At 48.2% G+C, this 14747-nt stretch overlaps 1 protein-coding gene across 1 annotated transcript in view; it reads left to right on the top strand.

Annotated features, from left to right (window-relative positions):
* Positions 1-14747, top strand: part of CRYBG3 (crystallin beta-gamma domain containing 3) — a 151788-nt gene that overhangs the window by 55014 nt on the left and 82027 nt on the right. The window contains 1 exon segment of the mRNA XM_033942906.1: positions 12687-13108. Coding sequence (XP_033798797.1) covers positions 12687-13108 — 422 coding nt within the window.

Raw genomic sequence — 14747 nt, 5'->3', positions numbered from 1 at the left:
TATCCCCTTTCAACTTTAGACATTGCCCTCTCGTTCTCCCCACTTTGGAGAGGGTGAAAAACCTGTCCTCATATTGTGCTTCATTCTCATAATAATAATAATAATAACTTTATTCTTGTATACCGCAATACCATGGAAGTTCAATGCGGTTAACAAAAGAAGAGACTGTACATTTACAGCGATGTTACATACATGGCAATGATAAGGTATCTAATATAATAAAACGCTAGGCCGCGCATGCGCAGTCCCATCGCGTGCGTCCGTTTTCCGTGCAGCTGTCGACCCGTGCTGTTTTTTGCTCTGCCCTGCTCCTTGCCTGAAGTCCTCTCTCCTCCCCCGAGGCGGATGTCGGACACGGCGCCTGTCAGCCGTGCTGTTCTTCGGACTGCCCTGCTCCTTGCCTTACTATATTTTTTAAGTTGAAAGACGAGGCAATGGCTCCTCTCAGGATCCCCACCTGCGCGGAAGTCCGACGCAGGTGGGGATTCTTGAGAGGAGCCAACCGCCGAGTCTTCAACTACAAAAAAAAAAATACTTGCTTTTAAAAATCTTCAAGCGCGAGCAGCGGCTTGCCACACGCGCCCCAACTTCCCAACACGCAAGCGCCCTTTTAAAAATCTTCAGGCGCGAGCGGCGGCTTGCCACACACGCCCCTGACCGCCAAACCCCCTCCCCTGCCGGCATCTATTTTTCCTCCTCCTCCTCCTCCCTCTCGCATGCTCACAGCGTTTAAATGAAAATCGCTGTGCTGTGCTGCTACTGGCCTCACCATCTCCTCTCCACTGCGGCCCGCCCTCTCACAACTTCCTGTTTCCGCTAGGGTTGGCCGCACTGTAGAGAAGACACCGAGGCCAGCAACAGCGCGGTGCAGTGCTTTTCTGTGAGGCAAGTAAATTTCTGTGGGGCATATGCACAGGGGGAGCAGGAAATGAATGCTGCTAGACGGGGGAGGGAAAAGGAAGGGAACAGGGGGAGCAGGCAAGGGGTGGGTGCACAGGGAAGAGGGGGAATACTGCTACTACACAGGGAAAGGGGGAATGCTGCTGCACAGGGAAGGAGGGAATGCTGCTGCTGTACAGGGAAGTGTGGGTGAATGCTGCTGTACAGGGAAGGGGGGAATGCTGTTGCTGCTACACAGAAGGGGGAATGCTGCTGTTGCTGCACAGGGAAGTGGGGGAGGGGGGAAGGGAAAGGGGGCCAGGGAGCAATCTTGGTTTGCTTTGGGGGGGGAGACAAAAGGGGGCCATGGAGCGAGACAGAAAGATAGGCAGGCAGCGCATGAGAATGAAAAACAGACACACAGAAAGAGAGCAGGCAGGGAGAGAAACAGAAAGAAAGAAACACAGACAGGCAAAGGGGGCCTGGAAGAGAAACAGACAGAAAGAAAGACAGACAGTGGGAGGGAGAGAGACAAAGAAAGGAAGAAAGAGACAGGGGCAGGGAGAGACACAGAAAGAAAGAAAGACACATAGACATATTCTAGCACCCGTTAATGTAACGGGCTTAATGACTAGTATAAATATAAAGGTGTAACAAAGACAGGACATTTAGATAAAACAGAGATTGATTATGAGAGGCCATATAGTGGCTTGGCAAGGTAGGAGAAGTCAGAGAGTTTGAAGGCATGTTGAGGTCAGGGAGGGGGGGCAGGGAAGGAGGGAGGGGAGAGTTAGCGGAATTTGTCAAAGAGGTAGGTTTTTAGTGACTTCCTGAACAATTGTAGGGCGGAGAGTTGGAGATGATGGCGGTTAGGGCAATTGTTCCATTTGCCCGCATTGGAATGCTAGGGTTCTATCAAGAAATCTCTTGTAGAGGGCAGCCTTTTAGGGAGGGAAAAGGTGAACAGGTAGGTGTTTCGTGTGCGAGAGGGGCCTGCTATTTCAAGGTGCTCAGACAGGTAAATTGGAGAGGAGCCTGTTAAAGTTTTGAAGCAGAGGCAGGCAAACTTAAAGATGATCCTTGCCTCTACTGGAAGCCAGTGGAGTTTGATGTAATAGGGGCTAACATGGTCGTATTTTTGAGATCGTAAATGAGGCGAACGGCCGCATTTTGGACTAATTCTTAGACGTTTGATGGTATTATTTATAGGATCCCAGGTAAATGATGTTGCAGTAGTCTAGTATGCTTAATACCAGAGATTGAACAAGTAGTCGGAAGGCTAGGTGGTCGAAGTAACGTTTGATGGTGCGAAGTTTCCAGAAGGTGCAGAAGCATTTTTTCACCTGGGCGCAGGTATGGTCATCGAAGGTCAGGGTGCGGTCCAGGATGACTCCGAGGAATTTTATGGTGGGGTGGATAGGGTAATTCTAGACCATTCAATTTGAGGGAAGTGTTTGTTAATTTATGGTTGGGACTCGCTAGGAAAATTTTGGTTTTTTTCAGTGTTCAATTTTAATTTGAATTGTGAGGTCCATAGTTCTAACTTGGTGAGGATAGAAGAGGTGAGTTGTTCCGTTTCTTGAGTAAGTGAAGTAACGGGAATAATGATGGTGATGTCATCTGCATATATGAATGATTTTAGATTTGAGTCTGCTAGAGTCCGTGCCAGAGGGGCCAAGTAAATATTGAATAGGGAGGGGAGATAGGGGAGAGCCTTGTGGGACTCCACAGGGGTTTGCGCCAATGGTGGAAGAAGGTTCCGTTACTGTGGACCTGGTAGGTACGGTTAGTTAGGAAGCCTGTGAACCAATCTAATACCTGTCCGGCGATGCCGATGGAGTCAAGACAGCTGAGCAAAATGTCATGGTTGACCAGGTCGAAGGCACTGCTCAGATCAAATTGAAGTATCAGGGTGCTTTTGCCCAGTGAGAACAGGTGGAGGAAGTAATTTGTCAGAGCGGTTAAGACGGTTTCTGTGCTATGGTTTGGGCGAAAACCGGACTGGGAGTCGTGAAGAATGTTGAACTTATCAAGGTATTTCGTGAGGTCGTGGTTAACTAGACCTTCCATGAGTTTTTGGAAGAGTGGTATGTTGGCGATGGGTCTGTAGTTGGCGGTGGAAGAGATTGGTTCCTTGGGGTATTTTGGGATAAAAGACTTATTGCTTACTAGAAAGAACATAACTATTGCATTTGGAAAACTGTTCAATACTGTCAAAGACAATTTGCCCGATATTAGTGCTATTTGGCCATGAAACAATTCTGTCTGGTTAAATAGCATTTAAGAGTACCTTTTACTATGCTGCGCTAACCGATTTAGTAACGCGCTAAATGTTCAGGCACCTATTATATTCTAATGGGCGCCTTAGCATTTGGTGCGCGCTAAATCAGTTAGTGTGCCTTAGTAAAAGGGCACCTTAGCTGGCCAACTAACTTTTAGTAGGCGTGTGAAAGCTCATTATTTTCAGGAAGCTTTTTATAATTTGTGATGTGATGATGATATTGTTAGTGTTGTATTGGTTGTTTATTCTTGAATGAATGGTGTTTGCCTTGAAATGCAGTTATAGTTTATCAAACTTTATTTTCTTTTGTAGGTTTATTATTTTTTTGTAAGTTTTAATTTGTGACGTAACATTACTAGTGTTTTAATGTTTGTGTGTTCATTTATAGCTTATGTGCGTTTCTTGTAACTCAAATAGATTTTTAGATATGCAGGATATAAATCTTTTAATAAATAAACTGCATCAGATTGATGGAATGCACACCATCACCATTCATTTAGCTGGAAAGAGCTGCACCATTTGTCAGGCTAGATGGCCACTGAATATTATTGCTTAGCAGCTAGCCTAGTCACTGGCTATGTCGTGCAATATAGCTGGTTAGCACCAATATTCATTGGCTGACCATTGAAGTTGAGTGGCCAGATAGACCTGCATAAATAGCAAGTCTATCTTTGGCTGCTATAATTTAGCTAGCTATATTTTTAGTGCTAAACATAGACTGGAAATTCAATGCCGGTTGCCAGATTTGGCCCAACATTGAATTTACAGGTTCATCACTGACTTCAGAGTCAGCCTGGCTAACTCCCTCTGTCTGAATATCGGCCCAATATCTCCTTAAGGTACTTCCTAAAGAGAATTTCAGAAGGACAAAAGTCTGGTACTGTAAGAAGAAAATTTTAAACTATGTAAATTCCTAAAATCTTGACTTATTTTCTAATAGTTCCAACTTAAAATATTTACGGTAGTAAACAGCATATTCATTGTATTTCTGAAGATTTAGTTAAAATAATTAGTTCAGATATATTTACTATACTTGGGAACAGGCTTGCATACTGCAACACAACTTCTAACTTATAGCAGGACATTAGATAACACATTCCACCTAGATACAATGAATCCATGCCCCAGTGAGCTTACAGATGAGGAGATAAAGAAACATAAGAATTGCCGCTGTTGGGTCACACCAATGGTCCTCATGCCAAGCTGTCCGCTCACGCGATCGGCCCTCTGGTCAAAGACTAGCGCCCTAACTGAGACTAGCCCTATCAGCGTACGCTCTTGTTCACCAGGAACTTGTCTAACTTTGTCTTGAATCCTGGAGGTTGTTTTCCCTTATGACAGACTCCGGAAGAGCGTTCCAGTTTTTCTACCACTCTCTGGGTGAAGAAGAACTTCCTTAACGTTCGTATGGAACTATTCCCCTTTCAACTAAAGTTGCTTAGCCACATGATCTGACCATTCAGATCACTATAAGACTTTGGGCCCTGAACCTATTATCAATTATTACTGTAACATTATTGATTTGAATGGACTGAAGCCCAGATTCTCAAAACTTTTAACGTTGTCACTAAACTGTTTTTCCAGCGGTTTAGCCTGTACGCAGTTAGCGGTGGATTATCAAAAGGGATTATCTCTGTCTTTTAGCGAGGTTTCCTAACAGTCTCCAACACTGACATGCAAATGGGCTCTTCAACATTGAAATGAGCCCTCTAGTGGATTCTTAAAAAATGCTGAGTCATTTTCAAAAAGCGGCATTGGCTTTTGGTGACAAAAATAAGTGACTGGTCTAGGGTGCCAGTCAGTGTAAGAGACTGCTAGAAAGCCCCTGTGTTGTGATACAGGTGGGAGAGATGCTTATTCTCTCCGCTGCATCACAACACCCCTTCCCTGCAGCATCGGTAGGAACCCCCCCTACACACACACACTCCCACTGCCCTAAAATCCCTGCATTAGGAGAGATGCCCTCTCTCTTCCGCTACCCTAAAATCCATGCTGCAACCTGAACCCCCTCCCCCTGAAGTGGGAGAGATGCCCATTATCCCAGGACAAGCAGGCAGGTATTCTCACTAGTGGGTGATGTCATCCGACAGAGCCCCGATACGGACATCTTGCAAGCATGTCTTGCTTGAAAAAACTCAGAAGTTTCGAGATGCCCGCACCACGCATGCGCCAGTGCCTTCCCGCCCGATGGTCCGGGCGTGTCTCCTCAGCTCTTTTTCTTCCGCGGAGCTGAGAAGTCTATCTTCAATTTGCACCCATTGAATCTCTTTTTTTGCCTTCTATTTTGCCGCGGGTTGAGTTCTTTTGGCTCTCCTGTGCATTTATTTCTTTCTTTGATTTCTTTTTTCAAAAAAAAAAAAAAAATTTTCCTTCCGATACCGGGTCGGCCGCGTGGCTGGGGCCCCGCGCCTTCGACCTTGCGGCGGAGCTTTTCCGGCCTATGTCCCGGCCGATTACCGGTTTCAAAAAGTGTAGCAAGTGCCAGCGCGCGATTTCGCTCACGGACCCTCATCGACGCTGCTTACAGTGTCTGGGACCAGATCACTTCCCGAAATCGTGCTGGCCTTGCTCCACTCTGACGGCGAGAGCGTTTAAGCGCCGCTGTCTACTGTGGGAGTCCATGTTGAAGATGGAAGCTTCATCGGATCCTGCAGCTTCGACATCGACATCGACGGGTGCTTCGACTCCTTCAGCGAAACCCTCTGCCTCCCCTGCTGCTTCGGGCCTCCTGAAACCGGCATCGTTCACACCGGTTTCGGCCCCGGCTTCGGCGCCGGTGCCTTCCTCCGTCTCCTCGGAGCAGGTATCGACCCCTACAGTTCCACCGTTGGTGCTCAAGGTGCCGAAGACTGGCAAGCAGAAGCACGCAGCACCGAATGAGCGCGGAGACCGTGAGGAAGGGCCCCCTTTTGGTGCGGATCCCTCCATATCGGCTTCGTTGCGGTCCCTTCTGGAGGCTCAGTTCGTGGAGCTCATGCAGACCATGGGGCCTCAACTGATTGCCACCATCCAGGGTGACCTCCCAGCTTCGGCTTCGAGGGGCGGACCGCCCCCTCCTCCTCCTCCTCGCCGCACGACCTCGTTGCTCGGCGAGGAGGAGCGGCGAGCGGTGTCCGGGTCCTCGAGGAGGTCCTCCGTTAGTGCTGTGCCTCCTTTGGAAACGATTCCCTCGAGGAGGGCCTCCCTTAGTGATATGCCTCCCTTGGAGCCCATCCCCTCGAGGAAAGCCTCGTTTAGTGACCTGCCTCCCTTGGAACCGATTACTCCGCCCCATGACTCAGTGTGGCGTCCACCTTCGGGGCCACCCAGTCCTGGGCATAGCAGGAAGCAGGACGAGTTCTTCCGAACCCCCTATCAAGCCTGGGCGGCGTCAGGGGAGGCACCGACTCTTCCACCTCTGCGATCGACGGCATCGAGTCCGATCTGCTCCTTGGAGGCGTCTGACCCAGTTTCTCACAGACGGGCTCGATCCCCTTCCAGGCATCGATCCAGACATTCTTCGAAGCATTCCTCTCGGCACTCGACCGTCTCGCCTCAGAAGAAATTGCCTCGGTTGGGGTATGCTGCTTCGACTGGGTCTCCTCCGGGCCCGGAGTTCGAGGACCCCTAGGTTTTCTACTCGTCCTGTTGCTCGCAGGCCTCTCTGGAGCCTGAAGCCTCTTCTTCTTCTAGTCCGTCTCGCAGGCCGGCGACGGCGGACCAACTGTCCTTTTCATCGTTCCTCAGGCAGATGGCAGATGACATGGACATTACTTTCGATGCTGGGTCTCGATATTCCAAGGAGTACCTCGATACCATGCACTTGCCTCGTCCTCCGGCAGAGTCCTTGCGGCTTCCCCTGCACAAGCTCCTCGACCAGACCTTCATGCGATGCTTCGAGTCTCCTTACTCTATCCCTGCGGTCCCTGGCAAATTGGATGCACGGTACCGCACGGTGCATCATAAAGGCTTCGAGGGTCCTCAGCTTTCTCACCAGTCCCTCCTGATCGAATCCTCGCTCAAGCGGTCTCATCCTGGCCAGGTCTATGCTTCAGTGCCTCCGGGCCGCGAGGGCAGAACCATGGATAAGTTTGGTCGACGCATCTATCAGAATTCGATCCTGAATTACAATTTCCACTTTGCAGCCTACTTGGAATTTTTTCTACCTGTGCTTCGGAAGTTCACACCATACATCGAGTCCCAGGCTAGGTTTGAGTTTGAGGAAGTGGTTGCTTCGCTGTCCCAACTTCGGCTTCAGTTAATGCAATCTGCCTATGATGCGTTCGAGCTCTCAGCCCGAGCGGCGGCCTGCTCAGTGGCGATGCGCCGGTTGGCCTGGTTGCGGACCATTGATATGGACCCAAATCTTCAGGACCGCCTGGCGAACGTCCCGTGTGCTGGGGCGGATCTTTTTGACGAATCCATCGAGACTGTCACGAAGAAGTTGTCTGACCACGAAAAGTCCTTCCAATCTATCCTTCGGCCGAAGCCTAAGCCTCAGCAGTCTCGACCTTCTTGTCCGCCGTTGATTTATCAGAGGCGTTATCAGCCGAGGCAAACTCCACCTGCGAGGCAACCGGCGAAGCATCAGCCTCCCCAGAAGGGTCAGCCTAAGTCTCAGTCGCCTGCTGTCCCTAAGACCACTCAGCCTTTTTGACTGTCTCGTCGAGGGCATAACCAACCTCGTTCTGCTTCTCCCTGTTTTTCCCATCGGAGAGCGCCTCCATCATTTTTATCATCGCTGGGAGGCCATAACAACCGACCTCTGGGTCCTTACTATCATCAAGGAAGGATACTCTCTTCATTTCCATCGGGTCCCTCCGGACCACCCTCCAAGAGAGTATCCTTCCAACTTGACTCAGACCGCCCTTCTTCTTCAGGAAGCTCAGGCTTTGCTCCGGCTTCGTGCCGTGGAGCCGGTTCCGACGGACCAACTGAACCAGGGGTTTTACTCCCGGTACTTCCTTGTTCCGAAGAAGACGGGCGACCTGCGACCCATTTTGGACCACAGGGTCCTCAAAAAATTCCTAGTCAAAGAGAGGTTTTGCATGCTGACACTTGCTTCTCTCTACCCCCTCCTCGAGCAGAACGACTGGTTATGCTCTCTGGATCTCAAGGAGGCCTACACTCATATTCCCATTCATCTGGCCTCTCACAAGTTCCTCAGATTTCGGGTGGGACATCTCCATCTGCAGTATCGAGTGCTTCCATTCGGCCTGTCTTCGTCCCCCAGAGTCTTCACCAAATGTCTGGTGGTGGTGGCCGCGGCCCTCCGGAACCAAGGTCTTCAGGTATTCCCCTACCTCGACGACTGGCTGATCAAGGCTCCCTCGGCCTCGGGGGTCCTCTCAGCGACCCTGTCAACGATTCTGTTCCTGCAGAGTTTGGGATTCGAGATCAACTTTCCCAAGTCTCGTCTACAGCCGACCCAGTCTCTTCCCTTCATCGGGGCTGTCCTGGATACCGTACGTCTCAGAGCATTCCTTCCTTCTCAGCGCATGGATGCTCTTCTTCATCTCTGCCAGTCTGTGTCTTCTCGCCAGACCATCTCAGCGAGACACATGATGGTCCTCCTGGGCCACATGGCCTCTACAGTTCATGTGACGCCGTTTGCCAGACTCCACCTCAGAATTCCTCAGTGGACCCTGTCATCTCAGTGGACTCAAGGTGTCGGATCCGTTGACTCGACACATCACAGTCATTCCTGCTCTTCGGCAGTCTCTGCTCTGGTGGATGACCTCTTCGAATCTATCCAGAGGTTTGCTGTTTCATTCTCCTCCCCACCAGAAGGTTCTCACAACTGATTCCTCGACCTATGCCTGGGGAGCGCATCTGGATGGGCTTCGCACTCAGGGATTCTGGACCTGTGCGGACCAACTCCATCAAATCAATCTTCTGGAGCTCAGAGCTATCTTCAATGCTCTTCAAGCTTTTCAACATCTGCTTCATGACATGGTGGTCCTCATTCGCACCGACAATCAGGTCGCCATGTATTATGTCAACAAGCAAGGGGGCACGGGCTCGGCCTCCCTCTGCCAGGAAGCTCTCAGAGTCTGGGATTGGGCGGTTCGCCACAACACCTTCCTCAAAGCTGTCTACATTCAGGGGAGGGACAATGTCTTGGCGGACAAACTGAGTCATCTTCTCCAGCCTCACGAATGGACACTCCACTCCAAGCCCCTTCATCAGATCTTTGCTCAGTGGGGAATGCCTCAGATAGACCTCTTTGCGGCTCCCCACAATTTCAAGCTGCCTCAGTTTTGCTCCAGGATCTACGCTCCTCATCGCCTCGAGGCAGATGCTTTTCTGCTGGATTGGGGGAGTCGCTTTCTGTATGCGTTTCCGCCATTCCCTCTCATTCAAAAGACTCTAGTCAAACTGAAGTCCGAACATGCCACCATGATTCTGATAGCTCCTCGGTGGCCCAGGCAACCTTGGTTCTCCCTTCTACTTCAACTCAGCAGCAGGGAACCGTACCTACTTCCAGTGTTTCCTTCATTGCTTACTCAGCATCAGGGGTCTCTGCTTCATCCCAATCTGCAGTCTCTCCACCTGACAGCTTGGTTCCTCTCAACGTAACTCCGCACCAGTTTTCCCAGGCGGTGAGGGATGTCTTGGAGGCTTCCAGGAAGCCTGCTACTCGTCAATGCTACTCCCAAAAATGGACTAGATTTTCTTCATGGTGTATTTCCAATTCTAAGGAGCCTCAGCGAGCCTCCCTATCCTCTGTTTTGGACTATCTTTTACATCTGTCTCAGTCTGGTCTCAGTCTATACGAGTCCACCTGAGTGCTATTGCGGCTTTCCATCAGCCTCTACAAGGGAAACCTCTCTCTTCTCATCCTGTGGTTTCCAGATTTATGAAAGGACTTTTTCATGTCAATCCTCCTCTCAAACCGCCTCCAGTGGTTTGGGATCTAAATGTTGTCCTTTCTCAGCTTATGAAACCTCCTTTTGAGCCTCTGAGCAAGGCTCCACTAAAGTTTCTCACTTGGAAAATGGTTTTTCTAGTGGCCCTCACATCTGCTCGCAGGGTCAGTGAGCTTCAGGCCTTGGTGGCGGACCCACCTTTCACAGTATTCCATCATGACAAGGTGGTCCTCCGCACTCACCCGAAATTCCTGCCTAAAGTGGTCTCTGAATTTCACCTCAACCAATCCATTGTGCTTCCAGTGTTCTTTCCAAAGCCTCATTCTCATCCTGGAGAATCAGCTCTTCACACTCTGGACTGTAAACGTGCTTTGGCTTTCTACTTGGATCGCACCAAACCATACAGAACTGCTCCTCAACTTTTCATCTCCTTTGATCCAAACAAGTTGGGACGACCTGTATCGAAGCGCACCATCTCCAACTGGATGGCGGCTTGTATCTCCTTCTGCTATGCCCAGGCTGGATTACCCCTTCCCTGTAAGGTCACAGCACATAGGGTCAGAGCAATGGCAGCCTCTGTAGCCTTCCTCAGATCGACACCGATTGAGGAGATTTGTAGGGCTGCCACTTGGTCCTCGGTTCATACGTTCACCTCTCATTATTGTCTGGATACTTTCTCCAGACGGGATGGGCAGTTTGGCCAAACTGTGTTACAAAATTTGTTCTCCTAAGTTGCCAACTCTCCCTCCATCCCATTGAGGTTAGCTTGGAGGTCACCCACTAGTGAGAATATCTGCCTACTTGTCCTGGGATAAAGCAATGCTATTTACCGTAACAGTTGTTATCCAGGGACAGCAGGCAGCTATTCTCACGTCCCACCCACCTCCCCTGGATTGGCTTCTCTGCTAGCTACCTGAACTGAGGAGACACGCCCGGACCATCGGGCGGGAAGGCACTGGCGCATGCGCGGTGCGGGCATCTCGAAACTTCTGAGTTTCTTCAAGTAAGACATGCTTGCAAGATGTCCGTATCGGGGCTCTGTCGGATGACATCACCCACTAGTGAGAATAGCTGCCTGCTGTCCCTGGATAACAACTGTTACGGTAAGTAACATTGCTTTCTGTCCCACTGGCAAGTGACCCCTCCTGCCTCGGCTTTGCTGCCCCCCTTACCTCAAATAGATGGCCCGGAGGGACTCTGACTTCCTCCTCCCAGCTGTTTGTGTCGTCTAAAATGGACCTTTTCCTCCACGGTGCATCTTGAGAAGCACCAGGAAGAGGCCTGAGGCTCTGATTGGCTCAGATGCCTAAGTCTCCTCCTATGGGGCATCTGAGCCAATCAGAGCCTTAAGCCCCTTCCTGCTGCATCCGAGGAGAGGCCTGAGGCTCTGATTGGCCCAGGTTGTATAAGGCTCCTCCTATAGATGCACCGGGGAGGGGAAGGCATAAAATTAAGGTGAAAGGGGATAGACTTGGAAGTAAAATCAGAAAATACATTTTGATGGAACAGCCTCCTGGTGGAGGTGGTGAAGACAAAAACTATTTGATTTCATGAAAGCTTGGGGCAAATACACTGAATCTCTAAGGGAGAAGAAGGGATAGTAGATGGCATGCATAGGCAGACTAGATAGGCATTTTTATCTGCCTTCATTTTCTGTGTTTTTTATGTTACTAGCGTAAGTTGGCATTGATGTCCCTTTGTTTAGGCCATGTCAATAGCAGGGATAAATGGATATTCTTACAAGTATCAAGTGACGCTTATACTCTGTCCATGTTCACACTCCCCCCTGCAGTTATGCACTACAGCCTTTAGGTGCTACTTCAGGGAATAGCATAACTACCAATTATTGGTACCTATTGCAAATGTAAGTGGCATGTATATCTAGGTACATCTGAAGTATATTTGAATTCAGTGGAGGCAACACATTCATATGCAGGGGTTTTCATCTCATTCGTGCTTCATGCCTATTCATATTCATTGTGGGTATCCTGGCTTGGTGTCCCAAGGACTCGGTTGAGAACCCCTGATCTAATGAATACTGAGTAGGGATATCACTGAAGGATTGGGGCACTGAAGGATTACAGTTGCATATTCCAGCTGTAGATCTTTCGTAGACTTGGAAGGTGGAACTTTCTAAGTGGCTCCTCAAAGAGCTCCAATATCACAAGGTAAAGTAGTTACATCTAGTCTGTTCTCTAAATTCATTTTAAGCACTCTTCTCTATGGCTTTAAAAAAATCAATAAATTGTTAATTGAATAAGAGAAGCACACCAAATTACACCCAGACAGAAACAAAATATACCTTAGGGCTCCTTTTACTAAGGTGCGCTAGTGCTTTAACACGCAGAATAACGCGTGCTACATTGCCACGCGCGCTAGACCTTAATGCCAGCATTGATCTGGCGTTAGTTCTAGAAGTGTAGCGCGTGGTGTAGTGCACGGTAATTCCCTGCGTGTGCTAAAAACGCTAGCGCACCTTAGTAAAAGGAGCCCTTACTAATGTTATCATTTTAGCATACATCGATGGATGCAGGAAAACAAATTATGAGGTCATGCAGCATGCAAGAATTTGTTTCTTTAGCATGGCAGATTAGCACCTTTTAAAATCTCTCTGGTAACTTGTGGGATATATCTTATGGACATGCAGTTCAGTAGTTCTTTATTTTCCTTCATTAAAGGTTTCCCAAAGAGTTGATGAAAATAGCTACTCCAGCGACACGGAAGAAAACTCTAGAGCCCAGGAGGTAACGAGCACCTATGAATCGCCTGTTGTCCCTCCAAATCTGAAAACAGACAGTGACAAACAGCCCAAAGATCCATTTTTACAGTTCATAGGACAATTGTTTCACTTCACACCAAAGTCTGAATTGAAAAGAGAATCGGAATTATCTGCTCTTAAAGATGGCAACTGTAAATCCGAAGAGGATTTGGAAGGCCAAAGGAACCACGAACGAGGGCAACAGATGAACCTGGAACAGGCTAAGGACCTCAGCAGCACATGCCCTAACACTGACCAAGCAGCAGTAGCAAGCAGTCTTACCCCAGCAACTTCACAAGACAAAGAGGAAGGAAGTGCCTCAGAAATTACAGACGCAGAAAAGTAAGTTGCAATGGAAGAAGCATTTTTGAAAAAAATAACTATATTAGCTTAAAAGCAAAATATGAATGAACAGAAAATATTCTAATGTTAATATCTGTATAACAAGAGCTTCTTTATATATCTGTAACCAACCTAAGGATAGTGATTCCTTTCAGGGACTCCTCCCTGAATTATATATAGTTTATAAATATCAGGAGTTAAAATGGAAAAGAAGGGGTGAAAGAGAAACAGGTGAACAAGGATTGAGTATCAGTTGGGGAGCCATCCCCTTCTAGAGAAAAAGGATACAATATTCAAGATACCTTTCTATTTAAAGTAGTCTTGTTTGCTCTCTAGATGTTCCTAGAAAGTTTTTAGGTGGTTTGACACATACAGGTTGGGCTTGGGCACACAGGTTGCCAGATGGTTATGACATGTAGGTAAAGTGAAGTGACAGGTGGGATTGGACAGAAATGAAGAGCAATGCACTGATTAGGTTTGGACAGGAAGAGTGAATGGGATGCTAGTTAGATTTGGACAGAGAGGGAGAGCAATGTACTGGCCATGTTTGGGCAGGAAAGGAGAGTTGGATACTGGTTCAGTTTAGGTAGGAAAAGAGACTAGGGTGCTGGTTAGGCTGAGCAGGAAGGGGGAGAGGAGATGCTGGTTAGGCTGAGCAGGAAGGGGGAGAGGAGATGCTGGGTAAGCTGGTCAGGAAGGGAAAATCCTAGTTAGGATTAGACAAGAACGGAGAGCAATGTGCTAGCTAGGTTTAGGCAGGAAAGGAGAGTGAGGTACTGATCAAGTTTAGGCAGGAAGGAAGATCATGGTTTTGGTTAAGTTTGGACAGAAAGTGAGAGTATGATACTGGTTAGGTTTATGCAGGAAGAGAGAACAGGGACTGATTAGGTATAGGCAGAAAGGGAAAGCAGGCGCTGGTAAGGTTTGGGCAGGTAGGGTAAGTGAAACTATCAGTAGCCTACTTCTTGGATTTATGAACATAAGAATAGCCATACTGGTTCAGATCAATTGTCCATCTAGCTCAGTATCCTGTTTTCAACAGTGGCCAATCCAGGTCACAAGTAGCTGCCAGAAACTCAAACTGTAGCAAGATTTCATATTACCGATCCCAGAGCAAGCAGTGGCTTCCCCCTTGTCTGTCTCAATAGCAGACAATGAACTTTTTCTTCAGAAACTTATCCAAACCATTTTTAAACCCAGCTATGCTAACTGCTGTTACCACATCCTCTGGCAATGAGTTCCAGAGCTTAACTATTTGATGAGTGAAAAATATTTCCTCCTACTTGTTTTAAAAGTATTTCCATGTAACTTCATCAAGCTTTCCCTAGTCTTTGTACTTTTTGAAAGAGTAAAAAAATCAATTCATGTTTCTTGAAGGTTTTATCTGAACTTCCATCCAGGTATTGTACATTAGAGAATGACAAGGGGACAAATTTCCCCCGTCCCCACAGGAACTCATTTTCCTGTCCTGCCCCAGATAATTTTTTTTCCTGTCCCTGCCCCATTCTTGCAAGCTCTGTCCTCATCTGCACAAGCCTGAAACACTTTTAAATCATAAGTGTTTGAGGTTTGTGTGGTTAAGGCAGAGCTTATAGGAATGGGGCAGGAACAGCGACAAAACTCACAGGGATGGGATTGG

Source organism: Geotrypetes seraphini, chromosome 4 (assembly GCF_902459505.1).
Source record: "Geotrypetes seraphini chromosome 4, aGeoSer1.1, whole genome shotgun sequence".
Classification (NCBI taxonomy): Eukaryota; Metazoa; Chordata; class Amphibia; order Gymnophiona; family Dermophiidae; genus Geotrypetes; species Geotrypetes seraphini.
This window is presented reverse-complemented; position numbering and strand designations above follow the sequence as displayed.